The sequence below is a fragment of the Oryx dammah genome, unplaced genomic scaffold (assembly GCF_014754425.2).
Source record: "Oryx dammah isolate SB20612 unplaced genomic scaffold, SCBI_Odam_1.1 HiC_scaffold_19, whole genome shotgun sequence".
NCBI lineage: Eukaryota > Metazoa > Chordata > Mammalia > Artiodactyla > Bovidae > Oryx > Oryx dammah.
In genome coordinates this window covers 22,560,064-22,582,305 of record NW_024070203.1, presented here as the reverse complement: position 1 = coordinate 22,582,305, position 22,242 = coordinate 22,560,064, and the positions used below count along the sequence as shown (strand labels likewise).

Genomic DNA, 22,242 nt, shown 5'->3' with positions numbered 1-22,242 from the left:
CTCCACAATTGCAGTTCTGGCTGTGACAGTGCATCAGGAACAGTTGATAAATTATTAATCTGCAGCACTGTCTGAATTGGCATAGATCCCATGGAAAGAGTGATGTGCCAGTCTAGCAACTGCCCTGTTTTACAGAGCAACATAATGTATATGTGCATAGAACCTGGGAGATAGCGTGTTTATTGCACAAAGTGATTTCTTTCTTAAAGGTATTTTTCTAAATTATTTTACAGTGATGCTCAGGGCAACTGCAATAAACCTGTTATGAGGTTCCATAGGTGCTTTAGACATCAACTTACAATTGTTCTAATTCTAAATCCTATGAAATCCATGTAGGAGCTGGAAATTCAATAATTTTTTCTGTACCCCTAGCAATAACATATAGCACTGGGAGTTGCATTTTGTCAAGTTGCACCTTATCTGTCTGCCTCATCCATTATGAAACACACCTGGCTTTGCTCACTTCAAAGATCCATGTTTTACTGATGATTCAATGAGATTAAGATAAAAAATGTTCCATTTTTGAAGTTATTTTCTTTATAATTTCCCAAACCACTATTGCACAAAGTTTAAAATAACAAGCATGTATCCACAGATGTAGCTTTTTTTTAAAAAAAGCCTTGTATGGTAGAACTAATATATCTATTGAGCCTAGGATTCCCAAGAGTATATAAAAAGTTTGAGTATAAAATATGTTCATTCTATAACCAACTTTAACATATTCCTGTTATTTCTATTTGAACTTTACTTTCAGAGGCAGAGATACCCATTAATTTTTGTATATGAATAATTTAAATAGGAGAAAAATCTTTATTTTTTGAGAGCTTATTTTATCTTTGAGAAACATATCATTTGAGGTCAAAGCTATTTTTTAAATCCTTATAACACCCACTGGATGTCCAAGAAATTCCTTTATTTTAACCTCTTCCAGCTAAAACTCATGGTCTCCACTTTGGACCAAGCTGCTTTTCCTATTGCATCTCCTATCTTGGGACTGGTATCACATTCCATAAAATTTATTGTGTTCAGTGATCTCTTCTGAAAATCAGGATGAGGCATTAAGAACTACACATGTGCAAGATTTCTCTCTGGGCTTCCTATAATTTGAATTGCTATGTAGTGAAAATTTTATTTGAAATAACAATTTACAGTTTGAGAAAAGAAGAATTAAAGATGAGAATATGAATGGTTTTCAGAAACCATGGCCTTTTCCACAAACACAGATGTCAGTGAAAAGCGTCAGGAAATCACTTTATATTTAGGCTCATTTTATTTCTTATGGAGAACAACTGAGTGTGCAAACTAAGATCAATTCATTTTGACCTGAGAGTCGAACAGAACTATTTCCGTGTCTGTAATCCCATGACACAGACTTTGAGGCAACACTTTCTAGGCAGGATGTGTTTGGGGAGACAGAATCTCTATGGAATTCAGAGACTGGTGAAATGATCGCTAAGGCACAAGGTCTTTTCAGTTGGTACCTGTCTTTGGTTTTCCGTCTCCAGGCGCAGCCTGGCCTCCACACACCTCCGTGTCTCCAGGAAGGCTTGGCGCTGGGCCCGGTCTGACAGGTAACTGATGAAGATTCCAGCTGTGTTCATACACATGAATAACACTGCCTGGGCCACAACCTAGAACAGAATTACAAACATAGCCTGGTCAAGTGGTTAAAAGAAGAGCTGCCTGCAGGCAAAGAGAATAACTAAAGAAACAAAAACTTCCAAGGTAGGGCTTCCCTGGAGGCTCAGTGATAAAGAATTCACCTGCCAACACAGGAGACATGGATTCGATCCCTGGGTCGGGAATCTCCCACATGTCTCGGGGCAGCTAAGCCTGTGGGCCACAACTGTTGAGCCTGTGCTCTAGAGCTGGGGAGCCGCAGCTCCTGACGCCCGCATGCCTAGAGTCTGTACTCTGCACCCAGAGAAGCCACCGCAATGAGAAACCCACACTCTGCAATGAAGAGTGGCCCCAGAGCTCGCAGCAACTATAAAAAACCCAGGCAGCCACGAAGACCCATGACAGCCCAAAATAAACAAATATATATTTAAAAAATTTCCAAGCTAGATCTTAAGGTAATAATCCAAATGTTTAGTAGCAGTCGAATAGAACCTTGCCCCTCATTCAGTTCTCAGGTCAACTTATTCCTACAGGCCTTCCAGTTTAAAGCTTCTCCCTCCCTAAATCCAGATTTGAACTCAAATTTGAAACCTCAAGCAAAGCTTCCTTCCTCACTCTATCTCACTTAACCCTTCACTAGCTGAAATTTTTAATTATTTAAAGGGTTGGGGAAGCAGGTGAAAAGATGAGAAAGATTAGTAAGAAACAGGAAACATGTTAGTTGAAAGGTACTATTGTATTTGACTTTGGTACCCAGGTTTTCTTGGGGGAGCATCCAAGGCCTGATGTTCCTAACTCAAGAGAAAATACATATTTGTCTACTGCTTTCTATCTCCATTGCCATTACCCATCTCCCAGGTGCCAAAGTCTCTTTAACTCTTAAGTTAAACTTTGTATTTTCACATTTGAAATTGAAAGTGTTAGTCGCTCAGTCATGCCTGACTCTTTGTGATCCCATGGATTATAGTCCATATGCTCTGTCCATGGAATTCTCCAGGCTGGAATACTGGAGTGGGTTGCCATTTCCTTCTCCAGGGAAATTTGCAGACCCGAGGATTGAACCCGTGTTTTCTGCGTTACAGGCAGACTCTTTACCATCTGAGCCACCTAGGAAGCACATCTGCCCCGTTCCAAACTTCTCTCTGGTGCAGAAAAGCAGGAGATTCTGGAAAGGATCAATACATGGAAGAAAAAAAACAGCATACTAAGGCTTTCTTGATTTTTATGGCTTTAGCTTGAGGGCAGATAACATAAGGTATAGTTTGAGGGTGAAAAATTGCAGTGGGAAACCCAGTTGGTCTGAAGAAGCAAAAAATAAGGCTCAGTACCTATGGCTGATTCACACTGATGGGTGGCAGAAACCAACAAATATTATAAAGCCATTATCCTATAATTAAAAATCAATGAATAAAAACTAGTAAGGTTCAGAACAACTATAGTTGCTGAAAAGTGATGGAAAAGCCCCCAAAGAAGAGAACCAGTGAGGAACAATTAAATTCCTATATAAACTCTTCTCTGACCCACATATGCACAGGGCAAACAGCAAATGATCAAGTTAATGGTAAAAGAATTGAATTGAGATTTGAATTGTCATAAATAAATAAAATTTAAAAAAAGAATACATAAAATATTCCTAAAGGAAACAGCATAGGAGACTTGCAGTACCACGTAACAGAATTGTTATAAAACCATAATAATTAAGACATCCTGGTATTTTCAGTGGATGTGAATGGAGAGCCCAGAAACATAAACACACAAGCTTGATAATAATGCATTGTATTTCTAAGGAGAAAATAAGGCCTTTTCAACAAAGGGTATTAGAACAATTTGTTATTCACTTGGAAAATAAAGTAAAAGTAAATTCCTGCTTAATCCAATATATAGGAATACATTGCAAGTGGATTAACATCTTAAATATGAAAGGCACAAATATTTTACTATTTTGATAAATTTTAAAAATTAAATGCAAAGAATACAAACCATAAAAATAGATTGATACATTTGACAAAATTAAAATTAAGCAATTCTATTCATTGAAAGACAGCTTTAATTAAATGGAAAACACTATAAGTAGAGATATTTGCAACATTTACAACTGGTAAAAATTAATTTAAGTTCACATGAAGAACTTGTATGAATCTACAAAAATAAAAGCAATGTTATAGAATATAAAGGCAAAAGAGAAGTGGGGTATTTCAAAAACAAGAGACTATCAACATGAAAATAAGTGTAACAATTTAAGAACTATAAGTTAAAAATCCACACCCATTCTACATCTACCAGGTTGGCACCAAAAAGGAAAAAAAAATAGTGGGGCATCATCAGATCAGTAAGGATGCTGTTGGCAACGTGAACTGACATTGCTGCTTGGACTCTGCACACTAATCTTGAATTTGCACATCACTAGAACTGAACCTTTTCCCTTCATACCCAGAGCCATCTTTGCACAAACAGCCCAGGAAACATGCCCAAGAATGTTAAGAACAGCGTTTTCTACAAGGGTTTGAAAGTGGAAATAATCTGAATGGATATTTTAGGATGTATTAAAATACTTAAATACTACTCAGTGGTGTTGATAAATCTAATTATTATTGTATGAATCAAAAATGTTTGTAGAGACTTCCCTGGCAGTCCAGTGGTTAAGAATCTGCACTTTCATTGTGAGGGGCACAGATCTGGTTCCTGGTCAGGGAACTAAAATCCTGCATACTGTGTGATGCAGCCAAAGAATAAATAAATAAAAATAAATTTAATTAAGCATCTTAAAAAAGTAGGCTTGCCCTACCATTCTTTATCCTTGCACACTGTGCACTTATCACAATTTATATTTATTTGCAGGTTTGTTTGTCTGACACCTATTTTATCACACTGGATTATTACTTCTGATGCTATAGGATAATGTTTGTTTTACCATGTACTGATACCTAGTACCTAGCACAGTGGCTGATAAGTGCTTAAGCACAGTGCCTGTTACCTGGCACCTAATGTGTGCAGGATATTTGCTGAATGAGTGAATAAATGTATGAATAGCTCTCCCCTGTACCACTCATCATTATGTACAAGATATGATGGACCAATGATCTTAAAATACTAATAATAATGTAAAACACCCCCCAAAAAATCCTTGACAAAATTAAAAAATGTGTGGGAATTGGAAAAAACCTAAAATACCTGACTTTACAAGAGATAAAGGAGGGGGAAGCATTTCTGATAAAGGGATGCTAGCTATTAACTATGTAAATAGACTACTCAAATTGCTTTATGGCTTTAATGTTAGCAATCAAAATCCCAAGTGGAATTTTCATTTGGAACTTGGAAGATGACTTAAACGTGTATCTGAAAAAATATATGAGTTCGAATACTGGAGACATTTTTACAAAAGTGATTACAGAGGGTCGCTGCACAGGCCAGAAGATAATATACACTATCAGGCAACAATAATTAAAATTCTGACAATAGTGAAAAACTCAACTGAAAATTTAGTGAAATAAAATAGAAAACATAATGAGTTTGTATGCAACACATATAGCTCAACGATTCAGTGGAAAAATAATTGTCAGTAACAGGATAATTTTTCATCTATTGAAAAAATGGATGATAGCCACCTCATAATATATATCAAAATAAGTGCCAATGAAATAAAGACTTAAATATGAAAAAGAGACTACCCAAAAATGAAAATAACAGAGAATATTGCTCTAATCTAAGCTGAAAAGCTTAAGTCTCAAAAATAAGTAGGTTTTTTATAAAAAATGAAATTATTCTGACATATTGCTGGTGTAGGTGGTAAAGATTACTCATTTCTTTCCACCCAGTGACCTAACTTCTAGCCATCTATCTTAAGGAAACAATCATATATAGGATCAGAAGTTTCTGTTAAGGGATATTCATTTATTAATAAAAAAAATGGAAATTGCGTATTTAGGAGTAGGGGAAACAGCTGAATGACTGAAGCATGCATATATGAGATAATATAAAGTTGCATTAAAATATTTAATGACATGAGCAAACCTGTATGGTACATTAAAATATAATATTTAAAACTGTATTACAGCACTAATCTTTGAATTCAATGTGATCTTAATGCCCAGTACAAAAGAAAAAAAATATATATGTACTTGCATGTATATGTCCATGCATGTGTGTAAGTGTGTGTGTGTGTTAAAATAGGAGGAATAGGTTATTCAGACAAAGTCACTTGTGATGATATAACAAGGCAGTAAAAATAGGGAAAAAACAAAACCACGAGGAATCAAGATTGAGAAGAATTACACCCAAAAAGGTGAGCCTAGCATTTGGGGCTTCTTTCTTCCTAAGGGCATCTGCAAATTTCAAAGGAGGTGTCTGAGAGCTTCAGAAGCAGAGCTGAGTGTTCAAGACTCAGGAACCAGGGGAACAAAAGCTGAGAGGAAGCAAAGGTGGAGATGTTGGAGGAGAAAAGAGTCCCCAGACAACCACTTGTATATGGACTTGATCCTTGATCAGTAGTTGACCTCCCAAATATCTTTACTGTTGCATTTTAGTATCAAATAAGTATCTAACAATACTTAAAATGTTGAATTACTTTTTAAAGCAAATTTTATGTAGGTGCTATTCCATTATAGAAGCTGCAGATCTGTATTTCCATGAAAGGGAGGGGTACATATTGCTATGATGTCTCAGGTTGGTTATCTTATACAATCCCTCCAACTTACAGCTCTCTCTAGATCCCTGTAAGCCCCACTTGTAAGCCACCTCTGCCCCAGAGCTGACATACTGAACGTGAGATGCTTAAGAAACATCTGTTGATCAATGCTTTGTTTTTCTACCCTTACATATCTGTAAACTGCCAGTAAGAAGTCTTCCTAACCCTTCACTACTAAATAATTTATCTGTTCAAAATTATTTATGGAGCAAGTTCTGTGTGTCAGGTACAGTTTTATAAGCTGGCAGTGTGCAAAGCAGATAAAGCTCAGTTCTCATTCTAGTGGTAGGAAACAGGTAATGAACAAATAAACCAAGGAATATTTAACACATAGGGGCTTCCCTGTTGGCTCAGTGGTAAAGAATCTGCCTGCAATGCAGGAGACATAGGTGACATGGTTTTGATCCTGGGTCAGGAAGATCCCCTGGAGGAAGAAATGGCAGCCCACTCCAGTATTCTTGCCTGGAGAATCCCATGGACAGAGGAGCCTGGTGGGCTACAGTCTGTGGGGTCGCAAAGAGTCAGACATGACTGAACACGTCAAGCACATCATTTATCACATGGTGATGCTGTGTGTGAGATAAATGCTAAGAAGAAAAATATAGCAGCATAAGGAGGATAGACAGTGATGAGTAAGGTTGGGACTGTGCATTTAAACAGAGTTCAGAGAAAACTCTCTGATAAGAAATATTTAAGCAAGATCTAAAAAAAATGAAGAGTCATGGACTATCTGGGCAGAGCGGTTCAGGAGGAGGAAACAGAAAGCACAAAGGCTCTGAGATGGAGAAGCAAGAAGCCCGCTCAAGCCCATCATGAAGTCCACCATGGTTGGACAGAGAGGATGGAGGCGCTTTTAGGAGACGAGCCCTGAAAGGTACTAAAGTGTCAGACTGTGCATGGCCTTGCACATGATAAGAATATTGACTTTAGGGACTTCCCTGGGGGGTCCAGTGGCTAACACTCTGCACTTCCACTGCAGGGGACTCAGGTTTGATCCCTGGTCGGGAACTGAGATCCCACATGTTGAACAGCGTGGCCAAAAAATTAAAAGAATACTGGCTTTTCTCTCTGTGATACAGGAAGGCACTGGAGAGTCCTCAGTCCTGGGAGACATGACCCACCTTCCATGTTTTAAGGGTCATGCACTGGCTGCTGTGAAGAAAACAGACTCTACAAGGGGCCAAGATGAAGTTATGGAGAAAAGTTACAAGGCTCTTAGAAAGGTCCAATGAAGAGAGATCGTGGGCTTGGACCAGGGTGGCAATTGTGCAGCTGGTGAGATTGGGCCAGGCCCTGAATACATGTCAAAGGTAGAGACAAGATTCACTGATAAATTTTGTGTAGATGATGAAAAGAAGAGAGGAGATGAGAGTGACCTCTAGGAAATTACTTATTCTCACCACACATGCAAATCATTTAGGGGCTTAAAAAGATGCAGATCCCCTTGGTCCTCCTCAGACCTACTGAATAAACATATACAGGAATGAGGCCTGGGAATCTTCATTTTTTAGGAATCTCCCAAAATCACTTTCTGCAGTGGGTCCATGGGTTGCCATAGGGAATCACTGCTTCATGAAAATGGTCTGAAGATCATTAATAACACTGCCTCTGACCTCCTATATATAGGTCCATCAGTCATGCTGTAATAGGGAAGAACAAAGTTGACTCCATATAGATCTATTTATTTTACTTTAACCTTTATATTCTCTTGCTTTTGCTTAAGAGTTAGGAATGTTGCCTATAGTTTAAAGTACACAGGATAGCCTATTCTCAAGGCTCTGACTTTCAAAGGTATGATGCTTTTCCACTCAAACAAGGGATAAAAAGTAAACAGAGAGGAACATTTGGTTAGCTGGAGATTTACAGGAACATAGTGACGTGACCTATGTGGACAAAGTGTTTCTGCATCAAGAAGTTTGCTACAATCAACCTCACCCTTCCCTCACTTTGCCTTTAAAAATGCTTTGCTGAGACCATTTCGGGGAGTTTGTGTTGGTCTGGGGCGCAAGTCATCCATTTCCTGGCATAGCCCAGCAATAAGCCTTTCTCTGCTCCAAACTCTGGTGTTTTGGTATTATTTGGCTTCATTGTATGTCGGGCACTGAACTTGCGTTCACTAACATCACTAAATTCTGGACTCCCACAGGGCAGAGACCATTTCATTGTATCTCATCTCTTAACACAGGGTCTGGCATTGTAATACTCAGCAAACACTTGTCAAATCTAATTAACTTGACAGAGTCACATGAGTGAATTTCAATGACCCACCTCTTGGGTGCAGTTTTGTGATGCCTGGGAAGAGGGATGTTATCACTGTGAGTGGGAAGCCCTCGACAAATTCATCCAGATAGGATGAGACCCTCCTCACCTTCCCCATCGTCTCTTCCTCCAAGCCCTGGAGATGGAAGCTTCTCCGTGTGGGCCAGGCTGGCCCCTTCCTCCCTGGGGTGGTGTCCACAGCGTGGGCACTGCTATTTGAGGCCAGGCAGTCGAGAGCTGGAAAGGCTCGCAGAGTCAGCTGCCCCATTTGACACAGGATTTGCGCTTTTATCATGGCAGCAAGATCTGTGCCATTCATTGCCAACTGGCCAGACCGGAGGAGGGAGAGAGGACTGACTCCCTGGGGATCCCCCCACCCTTCTGCATTCAAAGTTATGCCACAGGGATGTGCATCTCATTTTCTCTGCAGTTCGCTTTGTACAGGGAGCATTGCCACAGTCTGCAGTCCAAGCTGTTGAAGGCTAGAAGAGACGCACTTTATTATAAGAACAGGAGAAAGACTGCCCTTCCATTCATTTCTGCATTTCCAAAAGCATCCTTTCAAGTGCTACTGTGTGTATGGAAAGACTAACTCTGGGAAAGTGACTATGGGACCTGTCCCTGTGGACAGGTTTACTTTTTTAATTTAGTAAGCAGGAATTCCCTGGTGGTACAGTGGATAAGAATCTGTCTGCCAGTGCAGGGGACATGGGTTCGATCTCTGGTCAGGGAAGATTCCACACACCGCTGGGGGCAACTAAGCCCGTGTGCCACAGCTGCTGAGCCTGCGTGCTGCGGCTGCTGAAGCCCTTGGACCTAGAGCCCACATTGTGCAACAAGAGAAGCCACTGCCCCAACACTAGAGAACAGTCCCTGCTCAACTAGAGAAAGCCTGCGTACAAGCAAAGAAGACCTGGTTCTGGGGGCCCTGACAAAGCGAGTGGGGCAGCCACACACCAAGGGCCTTCACATCTGCCCGGTGCTGTAGCTTCTGCAACCAGAGACCTGGGTTTGCACTTCCTGTCGCCCCCATTTACTAGGCATACGACCACAGGCATACGACCACTTTTTGCCTTTTGAACGTTCTCCTCTGAACAATGGGAATGAAACTTCACCACACAGAAGTATATACATGTATAGCTATATATTTATGTCTAAGAGATGGTAAAGGATAGGGAAGCCTGGCGTGCTACAGTCCATGAAGTTGTAAAGAGTCAGACACAACTTAGCCACAGAACAATGAACAATATATATTTATATTATATATATATATATGAATATGCATAGCAGGTAACAGATATCCAATAAGTATTGTATATATAAACATGAGGTTATTTCCCCCCAAATTCTAGTGTACAGTGCAATATATATTTTTTATCTCTGAATAAATGATGCATTACAAATTACTATTCTAGCTGATTTCTCTTCCTGTTTTCTTGAGAAAGAAGCTACCTCCTAAATCAAGCACTGAAAGTCATTCTGTGAGGATGCAGTATGCTATGATGCCAAAAATGAAAAGGTCATAGGTATAATCCCGAATGTTCCTAGCTCTCTTTAGTTTGACTTTGAGGATGTTGTCTCTTTGAGTTTATATGAATGGGTTTGAGAACAACATTTCTTGAGTTAACCAGTCCTACATCATATTTCTTATTCAAGCTTCAGGGATGTTCTGAGCACAGGAGAAAAAGATCTTCTCCCTTCAGGTTCAGAAATAACCCAGAGGACCATGAAGTATTAACATCTCTTGTATTTACGCTAATTTACAAAGAATGTTTCCGCTCATTGTTTACTATGTAGAGAAGGTAGTAGGGGGAATTATGGAGTCATTCAATCCCATCTCCACCTTTCACCCCTGGATGACCCAGGCAAATCATTCCCCTCACTAAGGGAGTGGATATTAAATGGTTTGGTTTGCTCTGCTCTGTAGCACTTAGCAGTTTAGCCCAGTGGTTGAGGATCTGGATTCCCAATGAGTGAGTGAAAGTGAAAGTTGCTCAGTCATGTCTGACTCCTTGTGACCCCACAGGCTGCAGCCCACCAGGCCCCTCTGTCCATGGAATTCTTCAGGCAAGAGTATTTACCATCTGAGCCATCCAAGTTTCCAATAATGGCAATTATTTGTTATGTAATCTTGGCCCAGTTAGTTAATACAGCCCTCATTTATAACAGAGGAATGCCCTCCTAAAGATGCTGTTGTATAAGTAATGATAGCAACCAGCAAAAGGCTTATAAGACAGTCATTGCTTACTATGTGTTGACTGAGGTCATGGTTATTATTATTATTGCTTTCCTTGTATGTTATATCACAAGAATGACTCATGGAGGGTCTGAGCAGGTAAGCAACCTGGGAAGCTTTGTGTTTGAGAAAGATGTTCAGCAATACATCAGGAGGAAGAGTTATCACCCTCTGTGAGTTAAGGACTCAGAGAAGACTGGGATGGGGGTGATTAGGAGGCTCCATGGGCTCAGCTGAGCCAACTGGAGGCACAAAGGTACCACTGCCAGCATCCTCTGCCAGGGTCGTAGGTTCTTCTTACAGCTGTCAACCTGAGACCAAGCTTCCTACTTGTCCTTTATAATAATACACACTGAATTAGGAGAAGAAATTACAGGTAGTACATAATGAAGTTTAAAAAAATAACAGAGCATTAAAGTAGTAAAATTAAGAGCATATCTAAGGGGAAAAAATGATGCTGGCATGTTGAATTCAGAGGGCATATGATAGCATGATGAATTAAATGATGAAAAAAGTACATAAAAAACTCTGAGTTCAGTGAGAAATGACAAAATAATGAGGGGAAAAGGCAGTCTTTTCAGATGAGAACAAGAAGAGAGAATTATCCTGAAAAACAATTAAAAAATAAGAGGAGTATAAGATTTTTTTTAAAAAATGGATTAAACAAAACTCTGACATTAAGGAGAAAGTAAAAATGTTAAAGGCTAAAAATAGGAAGGGCTGGAGGTGAGGAAAAATAAATGATTAAACCCTTCAAAAATAGATACAGTAAGATGATGAAGTTAAATTTTTAAAAAATATCAGAAGCATAACAAACAGTAGCTCAAAATTTAAAATAAATTATGCTCATGCAGAGCAACTTAAGATACTAGCCCATTTACAATGTTTATTCCACAGTATTCAGAGAAAGGGACAAACCAAGTGGCCAGTAATTGTTCCAACAGTGTTTTCCAGGCTCAGGTAACTCTACCCTTAGCCTCTCCTGCTTCTTTGCAAGGGAGGGAATGTGAGGAGAGCTTACTTTTACACACTCCAATTGTGTATCAGATACTGAGCTTTGGCCTTTATGTATGCTATTTTATAGCAACCCAAAGGAGCTTCTGTGGTGGCTCAGATGGCAAAGAATCTGCCTGCAATGCAGAAGACCCTGTGTTGGGAAGAGTCCCTAGAGAACGGAATGGCAACCCACTCCAGTATTCTTTCCTGGAGGATTCCATCGATAGAGGAGCCTGGTGGGCTACACTCCATTGGGTCGCAAAGAGTTGGACATGACTGAGCAACTAACAGACTTGGTCTTATTAGCTCCATTTCATGGAAATGAAAAATAAAACTCAGAGAGGTTAAGTAATTACCCAAGGCCACAGAGCTAGGAAGTGGTCCTAGCATGACCAATTGGTCTTGGTTTTCTTGGAACATAGAACTTTGCTTTAAAACCTGGATGGTCCTGGGAAAACCAGAAGGAGTTTTCCTAGCATACTTTTTATACAGCCTCCTTGCCATCTACTCCAGTGGTCCCCAACCTTTTTGGCACCAGGGACAGGTTTAACAGAAGACAATTTTTTCACGGTTGATGGGGAGTTGGTTTGGGGATGATTCAAGCACATTACATTTATTGTGCACTTTATTTCTATTATTACCACATCAGCTCCATCTAGGATTATCAAGCATTAGATCCCAAAGTTTGGGGATCCATGATCTATTCAATTCACAGAGCTCAAGACTCAGCCTGGTCCTCACCCCATGTAGAAGCAACTCTCCTCTTTGTTTTCTGCTCTGTGGGACTGTATCTCATACAGTCATCTATCATTGCTCATATGGTGGTGATCAGTCTCATCTGCTGTCAACTCTACATCCCCAGGGCCTTGCCTAGTGCTTACACTTAACCTGTGTGTATGTGGGTGTGTGTGTGTGTTAGCCTCTCAGTGCTGTCTGACTCTTTGTGATTCCCTGGACTGTAGCCCACCAGGCTCCTCTGTCCATGGGATTCTACAGGCAAGAATACTGGAATGGGTAGCCATTCCCTTCTCCAAGGGATCTTCCCCACCCAGGGATCAAACCTGGGTCTCCAGCATTGCAGGCAGATTCTTTACTGTTTGAGCCACCAGGGAAGCCTGCTCCTCATTCATTCTTAGAGGCAACAAATATTTACTGAGTGCCTCCAATAGGTGAGGCAGCACACTAGGACTACATAAAGATGGACCAAAGAAACATAGGCCCTGCCCACATGAAATGTATAGACTGTTAACACTTCAGGCCTTTGGGATATGTTTGTTGAATGAATGAATGAGCTTGGTGGTGGACAGACTAAGGGGATGTGAGCTGTTCAGCTTCCTGTCTTCCCTTAGGGGATGCCTCAGTTAAAGATTCTCAAGACCTTTTTTTTCTGGCCATGCGCTGTGTGGTTTGCAGGCTTTTAGTTCCCCAACCAGGGATGGAAAAAATGCCCCCTACAGTGGAAGCGTGGAGTCCTAACACTGAACTGCCAGTTCATGAGGCAAATTTTCATGGATATCCAAGGGAAGAAAGAAAGTGTCTGCTCTCAGTTGTCCCCCTTCAATTATCCAGGAAGCTTCTATGGTTTAGGATTTTAGAGTTTGGGAGTCAGAATTTAACCCCAACACTCTACCTCTGAGAGCCTCTGAGTCTATTTTGGTTTTTAATAGAAATGACTATTGATGACCTATTATACTTGTTCTAGGCACTATCCTGGGCTCTGGGGATACAGAACAAGTCTCTTCTGCCTGAAGCTTATATTCCAGTGAACTTACTATTCACATGCAAAAGAATAAAGGAATCCCTATGATCTAGGGTTATTGAAAAGATAAAATAACACACAAAACTTACTCTCAATGTTATTATAGCTTATCATAGGTGATGATTCTTTGTGAGTAGTTATAAAGATTGAGGGAGGCAACTGTCTGACTTCCCAGGTGGTCCAGTGGTTAAGACTCTGTGCTTCCACTGCAGAGGGTGTGGCCAAAATATTTTTTAGAAAAGGGGGCTGGGGAGGCAGTTGCTATACATAAAGAACTACTTAGCATTTACACAGTCAGTTCAGTTCAATTCGGTAGCTTAGATGTGTCCGACTGTTTGCAACCCCATGGACTGTAGCACATCAGGCTTCCCTGTCCATCACCAACTCCTGGAGCTTACTCAAACTCATGCCCATCAAGTTGGTGATGCCATCGAACCATCTCATCCTCTGTCATCCCCTTACCCTCCCGCCTTCAATATTTCCCAGCATCAGGGTCTTTTCTAGAGAGTCAGTTCTTCACATCAGGTGGCCAAAGTGTTGGAGTTTCAGCTTCAGCATCAGTCCTTCTAATGAATATTCAGGACTGATTTCCTTTAGGATGGACTGGTTGGATCTCCTTGCAATACAAGGCACTCTCAAGAGTCTTCTACAATGCCACAGTTCAAAAGCATCAATTCTTCAGTGCTCAGCTTTCTTTATAGTTCAATTCTCACATCCATACATGACTACTGGAAAAACCACAGCTTTGACTAGATGGACCTTTGTTGGCAAAGTAATGTCTCTGATTTTCAATATGCTGTCTAGGTTGATCATAGTTTTTCTTCCACGGAGCAAGCGTCTTTTAATTTCATGGCTGCAGTCACCATCTGCAGTGATTTCGGAGCCCCCCCCAAAATAAAGTCTTTCACTGTTTCCATTGTTTCCCCATCTATTTGCCATGAAGTGATGAGGGACTGGATGCCATGATCTTAGTTTTCTGAATGTTGAGTTTTAAGCCAACTTTGTTTTACACAATAAACACCCCAAAATTGCAGCCACTAGTATAGAAGTTTTCACATAGGCTGCCTCCAGAAAAAGGCAGTGGGCTGAGACTAAGGAGGAGCCACTGGGCTTTGGGTCTCTGTCTCTCTCTTCTTTCTCCCATATGCGCTCTTTGGCTCGTAGTCACAGAGGATACCCTGGGGTTCTCTAGATCAGCTTTTTGCCCCTAAAGAGCTGCCCTTTTGTGCCCCTCTCTATGCTGATATCTCTGGGTGGTCTCTTCATCTTCAGTTTCCATTTGGGTTCTTCCACAGCTAGTTCAGGAAGGAGCCAGAAAGACAGGAAGAGAGAGAGAGACTGGGGCAAGCCCTCATTCTGCAGCAGCCTGGGCAAAGACTGTGTTCCTGTGTAACTAACATGACAGCTCTCACCAGGTTTTGATAACATCACCCCTCTCCTTGCCCCATCAGATCTCTGGGGGTGGAAACAGCGTTCTCTGTGTCTTATCATGCTTTGTAGCTCCCTCAATCTGATCCTGGGGCTTCCCAAGTGGCCCAGTGGTAAAGAATTTGCCTGCCAATGCAGGAGACCCAAGAGATGTGAGTTCAATCCCTGGCTTGGGAAGAACCCCTGGAGGAGGACATGGCAACTCACTCCAGTGTTCTTGCCTGGGAAATCCCATGGACAGAGGAGCCTGGCGGGCTACAGTCCATAGAGTTGCAAAGAGTCAGAAATGACTGACTGACTGAGCTGGCATGCACGAAATCCTATCCCAAACATTTGCTTGATTGACAGTGGAATCAAGAATATGTCTGATGCCAAAATCCATTCCATATCACCATGCTCAATCCTCTCCTGCAGAATATTCAGCCCTCCTAACTTTAGGACTCACAAACACTTCCTTGAATATTTCAGTTAAAGATGGCATCATCAAGGAATCCTTATTAATATTAATATCAATTAATATCAATATTAATGGATTTTTTTTTAGGAGGAGATGCTTTTTCTGGAGGCTTGACCACATCAACCAACTCAACTGTTACTTTGCAAGGAAAATCAGGAGCCAAGTCCAGGTGCAGAGTTTTGTCATATCTGCCCAGAGTATTGGAGGAAGCTTCTCCACTGGACTCTGAGTTTTATATGGAGTTTTAAATTATAACCTAGCAGAGTTTTCTCACTTGTACATTTAGCTTTTCTGTATTGCAATTACAAGTTGGGGGTAAGAAAGAAGAACAGAGAGAGGGAGAGAGGTCGGGAAAGAAAAGGTAAGGGAAAGGAAGGGATGGGGAGAAGAAGAGAGAGAAGAAAAAAACCTAGGTCGCATATTAAAAAGCAGAGACATCACTTTCTCAACAAAGAGAAAGTTAAAGCTATGGTTTTCCCAGTAGTCACATACGGATATGAGAGCTGGACCATAAAGAGGGCTGAGTGCTAAAGAATTGATGCTTTTAGCAGTGGTGCTGGAGAAGACTCTTGAGAGTCCCTTGGACTGCAAGGAGATTAAACCAGTCAGTCCTAAAGAAAATCAACCCTGGATATTCATTGGAAGGACTGATGCTAAAGCTGAAGCTCTAATACTTTGGCCACCTGATGTGAAGAACTGACTCATTGAAAAAGACCCTGATGCTGGGCAAGATTGAGGGCAAGAGAAGAAGGGGGTTGCAGAGGATGAGATGGCTGGATGGCATCACTGACTCAATAGACATGAATCTGAACAAACTCTGGGAGACAGTGAAGGACAGGGAAGCCTGGCATGCTGATGCTCATGGGGTCTCAAAGAGCTGGGCACGACTGAGCAACTGGTTTGACCATGGTGTCTGTTCATGAGCATGTGGTATGAGAGGACAAGGATTTAGTCTGTTTCAGTCTGTGGCCTCCAGCAAGGTGCCACTCCATCTGACTGGATGTGCCAGTAGGTTTAAAGTTACATCTCTGTCACACATCATAGCTCTAAACACAAGCCAGCTGGTTCATCTGGCCTCGACCATTCCAGAGTAAAACTTGCCTATGTTGGCTTATGGAGGTAGGATACATCCATTTTCACTTCTTTTGGCATTTAACAGATTTTTTTTTTTTTTTTTACAGCCTGACTTTTGACTACGTTTTTCACTTTAAAACCAAACCTCAGTGTAAGCTGTGATTCCAGAGTAGGTTTCATCCAAGTAGTATATGTTGCATTGTGACACGTGTAGCAGAAAATACGGAAGTTAGCAAAACAAGTAGAGATGGTAAAAGTCAGAGTCTGGATGTCCACAACTCCTGGAGCTGGCAGGTGAATAATAAACATTTCTTTGAATGAAAAAAAGGAATGAATGACTCATCTGCTGCTGGCAGTCAGGAGAGGACTCAGGTGTCCTTTTTGAAAAGACTCTTGATGCAAAAGACACAGGGCATTATGCAGCACTGTGTTAGAAATGAAGCCTATAAATATTCACAGGCAGGCAAATCAGATATGTTTTGAAGACCCAAGTGGACACTGATTCAATTCTCTTCTCTCTCCATCTAGGGCCTGTCAGGCATCGCATCTCAAGTGCTTTATGGATGTGGCTAGGAGGAGGCAAAGGGTCAGCTGAGGAATGTGAGACTCAAATGAATTGCTCCCTTGCTGGATGGCCCCTCCTGGTCATGTCACTGGCAGGTCACTGATGAAATGTCGCCCTTTGTCATATTCTTCATTCCTGACACACAGGACATGGAAGAGCTGGGAATCTCCTTTAGCTACCTTTAAGAGTGCTTTCTCTCAGGACTTCCCTGGTGGTCCAGTGGTTAAGAATCTGCCTTGCAATTCAGGAGGTGAAGGTTCAATCCCTGGTCGGGGAACTAAGATCCCACACTCTGAAGAACAACTAGAGAGTCTGTACTCTGCAACGAAAGATCCCATATAATGCAACTAAGACCTGACACAGGCCAGACAAAAAAAAAGGGGGGGGTTCTTCTTCCAGAGTTAGCTTCAAAAATTTAAAAAATGGAGGTGATGGTATGAGCCTGGGTGGTTTTGCTTAGCTTGGAGATAGATGCATGTGCGGGAGTCTGGCCTGGGGAGAATATTAAACATGTCTCCAGTGGTGTTGTGTCAGACCCCGGGATGTCCTTTGTGACAGAAGGGGTGTGAGAATGGGCACAGTGGTTGCATCACTTCCAGGATCTGAGGGAGCCCTGGATTGAATAAGGGAGCACCTTGGTGTCATTTGGTAGTCAACCTCTCCAAAGATGGGACGCCACTCTCCAGGATGCAGTGGACACTTCAAAGGCATGATGCTAAGCCCTGGTAGGTGGGGTGCATGAGTCTGAGAAATAAAGAGGGAAAGCAGGAGTGACCCCACTTACCGTCTCTCCCAGTGACCCACCTGGGGAGCCTGAAACCGGGAGTGCTATAGCTTTAGAGTCCCAGCTCTCCACAGGGTGAAAACTTCCACCAGGTGACAGAGTAACAGTCCTGCAAACTATAAAATCTGGCATGTTGGGTTCATTAGGCCAAGTAACCAGCAGACAAGCAGAGTCATCATTCAGGCAGGAATCATATCCTGGCCTAGGAAAGGCATGGTGACCAGAGGCTCAGAGGCCTGAGGGGTTAGAAACTGGACCATGCCATCAGGTAAACCACCAAAAGATGCTAAACCACCAAGAGATGTAAACCACTGCCAGAGATGCTAGCTGGCGGAGAGGGGAATCTAGAACACAGACAAGAGGAGGGACACCATGTGTATCGGTTGGGCCCCCAAGACCGGCTGCAACAGTGGAAACTGATTTGTCTCAGGCACTGCCCTCTTCTAAGCTTGCCCAGGAAAGACAGGCTCACCAGGGTCATAAAGACACTGCTCTCAGAATTTACACAAAGATGAAGATCCCAGTGGCACAAGGAGCGAACTGTGGTGGGTCTTGGGATGAGCCATGAGTCTCCCCCTAGGAACCAGGGACATATTCTCCTAGGATTCCTGCCAAGGGCTGGCATAGTTCTTTGAGACTCAACTCAGCTGAGAGGGCCTCCTCACCCAAGGTCACTCTCTAAGACCAATGATCTTGGAGGTATAAATGCTCATAACTTCAGCTCAGAAACATCATCCTGGCTTCAGAATTCCCCATGGTCTTCTCAGGTTAAGACTCTGCACTTCCATCACAGGGTGCACAGGTTCAATGCCTGGTTGGGGAACTAAGATCCTGAATGCCACATGAATCAGCTGAAAACAAACAAACTCCCCATGGAATTACTGAGGCTACTGTTGAAATTGATTCACAGCTCAATTTGTCCCTTTGTCTAGTTTTACTTTCTTCTCTTCCCTTCCATGGGAGCTGATTCCTAAAACACCCCTTAATAAACTCCCAACGTTCATCCACCTCTCAGTCTGGGACCCAACTGGTAATAACCAGAAAGTACTCAGAACCCTCACGAATGTTGTCAGCCTCCTATATCGGTTGAACAAATAAATTTGTTCAATGAGTGATTTAAATAATGAGTGTATTTTGCCATCCAGACCACTAGATGGATGATGATTTGATCATGTCATAGAAAGTTCTCTTCTTCCTTCCCCTATTTTATATTTACTGAGCCCCAACAATGACCTGTGAAGTGAAGTGAAAGTTGCTCAGTTGTGTTCGACTCTTTGTGACCCCTGGGCTATTCCGTCCATGGAATTCTCCAGGCCAGAATACTGGAGTGGGTAGCCTTTCCCTTCTCCAGGGGATCTTCCCAACCCAGGGATAGGTCTTCCCAACCCAGGTCTCTCACTTTGCAGGCGAATTCTTTACCCGCTGAGACTTAAGGGAATCCCAAGAATACTGGAGTGGGTAGCCTATCCCTTCTCCAGTGGATCTTTCTGATCCAGGAATCGAACCGGGGTCTCCTGCACTGTAGGCGGATTCTTTACCAACTGAGATATCAGACAATGATCTAGACACTGTTTTATTTTATTAAAAAAATTCTTATTGGAGTATGGTTGATTCACAACGCTGTGTTAGCCTCAGGTATACAGCAAAGTGAACCAGCTCCCCCCACCACAAATATATATATATGCATGCATTCTTTTTCAGATTCTTTTCCCATATAGGCCACCTCAGAATATTGAGTAGAGTTCCCTGTGTTATACAATAGGTCCTTATTAGTTATCCACTTTCTACATGGTAGTGCGCACATGCCAAGCCAATCCCCATTTCCCAATCCACCATGTCCCCCCATTTTCCTTCTGGTAACCAAAAGCTTGATTTCAAAAGCTGTGAGTCTGTTTCTGTCTTGAAAGCAAGTTCATTTGTACTCTTTTGTTAAAAAAAAAAAAATCCACATATAAGTGACATCACATGCTATCTGTCCCTGTCTGTCTGGCCCACTTCACCGAGGATGATAATATTTATGTCCACCCATGTTGCTGCAAATGGCATCATTTCACTCTTTTCCATGGCTGAGTAACATTCTGTCATATATACGTACCACACCTTTCCCATCCATTCCTCTGTTGATCAGCATCTAGGTTGCCTCCACATCTGTTTTAGATTCTCATGGCAAATAAGACCTTCTCTCAGGGCCCTCCCTTATGGAACACTCCATAGGAACTTTAATTTAGATCAAATAGTTCAGGGAAAACCTCTCTGGGGGTGGAAAGTTTAAAGGAAACCTAAAGACTGAGGAGGACTTGGCCAATAAAAGAGGCAGGCAACAACTACCCCAGGCAGAGGACAAGCAGAGAGGGTGACCCAATAGTAAGTGAGGTAGGGGGAGAGCAAGGGCAGAGGGCTTCTTGCCGATGCTCTATAGCTTGTTTCAGCCTGGCGCTCTGGGGCTGAGCCACTTCTAGGTCACGGTGAAAACCACAGAAGATGGTTTTCCTACCCAATATATCTCTGCCCTGAGACTCTCTCTTCCTGCGATTTGAGATCAGAACTACCCTATCTTCTCCAGCCTCCCCCACCGTCTCCTCCTTCCCCTCCCTCCAGAGCAGATGGCGCTGTCAAGGAGCCGGTGGTAGCAGTTCCCAGGGAAGTTTTCGGTGCGAGCATGAAGGAGGTGTTGTGTAACGTGATGGTTACTATGGCAAGTTTTATTGGGTAATTGAAAAAACATTTTGATTCACCATTAACTACTGAGCTAAAATTAGTGCCTCACCAAGAGCCTGTTTTCTCTTGAAATGTGTCTGCTGTTCTGATAAAGTGCAGTATGCACCAAAAATTGGAGCATCAAGTCACCTGAATCTTGATCTTGACTCCTCCAAAGAAGGCCCAATTATCATCTGCATTACTTCACAAAAAGGCATGTTTGTTGTTATGGATGAATATAGTATTGACTTAGATGAAAAAAAAAAAAAAGAGTCCATTATGTCCAAGTTGAATAGCCCAACTCAGAGAGAAGATAACTTTATAGGGAATAACTTTATAAAGTTCCTCAACTACACAATTTTACAGGCAGGGGATAAAGCCAGTCTCCCAGCATTTCTTTTATCAGATGAGTATACAGAATAGAGTGGTTGAAATATGGCAATCTACCAAAGGACAAACACTGGTCAACCTCTGTAGCAGAGAATAGACATTGGCTAATCTGTGGCCCTAGTGGTAAAGAACATGCCTGCTAATGCAGGAGACATAAGAGACGTCGGTTTGATCCCTGCGTCAGGAAGATCCCCAGGAAGAGCAGATGACAACTCACTCCAGTATTCTTGCCTAGAGACTCCCATGGACAAGGAGCCTGGCAGGCTACACTCCATAGGGTCGCAAAAGAGTCAAACACGACTAAAGTGACTTACCACAAGCACAGAATCTGTTGCCAAGAGTTTCGTTTACTCTCACTTTTCCAAGTTTACCCATTTAATGTTTGAATCAAATAAAATATTCTTCAAACATTTAAGTCCATGGTGGTTATGAGTAAGTGCCGTGTGTTTGGGTCTATAGGGTTGAGTTATATACCTTGTGACACATTAGGTAGTAAAAATATAACAGAAGCCAAGAACATGAAGTGTCTCTAGCCCATGGTGACTCATACCTAACGCCATCCTGTTTGCAATTTTTTTTCATATTATTCTATGTTTGTCTCTTAATTCTGCTACTGAGCACAGCTAAGCCTATTTTGCCAGCTTTAAAAAGTGGGACAACTAACTTTCCAGGATCGCCACAAGATAAAAAGAGGTCACCTAAGGACAAACCCCACCATGCTGTCGGCTACACTAACCTAGGAGTACAAAGATCTGCCTCTGGGATTTGAATTCTCAACTTTGCCCCTTACCTAAATGTGGGGAGATGGAGCTTTAAAAATGCCTCTAAGCTTCAGGCTCCTCACATGTCAAGTGGGGACAATAACTGTGCCTACTTCACAGGTTTCTGTGATGCAGAGAAATGATTACATGGATCCCTTGGCATACAATGATCAGTTAGTACGCGTCAGCTGTTTCTATCGCCATTTCTTTTTCTCAGCTAGACTGTATGTTCCTTTGCGTGCGTGCTGAGTTGTTTCAGTAGTGTCTGACTTTTTGCAACCCTATAGATTGTAACCCTCCAGGCTCCTCTGTCCATGGCATTCTCCAGACAAGAATACTGGAGTGGGTCACCCTGCCCTCCTCCAGGGGACTCTTCCCAACCCAGGAACTGAACCCACATCTCTTATGTCTCCTGCACTGGCAAGCGCGTTCTTTAGCACTAGTGCCACCTGGGAAGCCCGCATGTTCCTTTAATGAGTAACAACAGTCATGCCTAATTCTTTTGGATGCTATAACTATTATGACAATGTAT

General features: G+C 42.0%; 1 protein-coding gene across 3 annotated transcripts in view; it reads right to left on the bottom strand.

Annotated features, from left to right (window-relative positions):
• Nucleotides 1–22,242, bottom strand: part of ADCY8 (adenylate cyclase 8) — a 231,883-nt gene that overhangs the window by 183,927 nt on the left and 25,714 nt on the right. For all 3 annotated transcript variants that reach the window (XM_040261749.1, XM_040261750.1, XM_040261751.1), the window contains exon 2: nucleotides 1,482–1,631. In XM_040261749.1, the coding sequence (XP_040117683.1) occupies nucleotides 1,482–1,631 (150 nt within the window). The remainder of the gene's footprint in view (nucleotides 1–1,481; nucleotides 1,632–22,242) is intronic.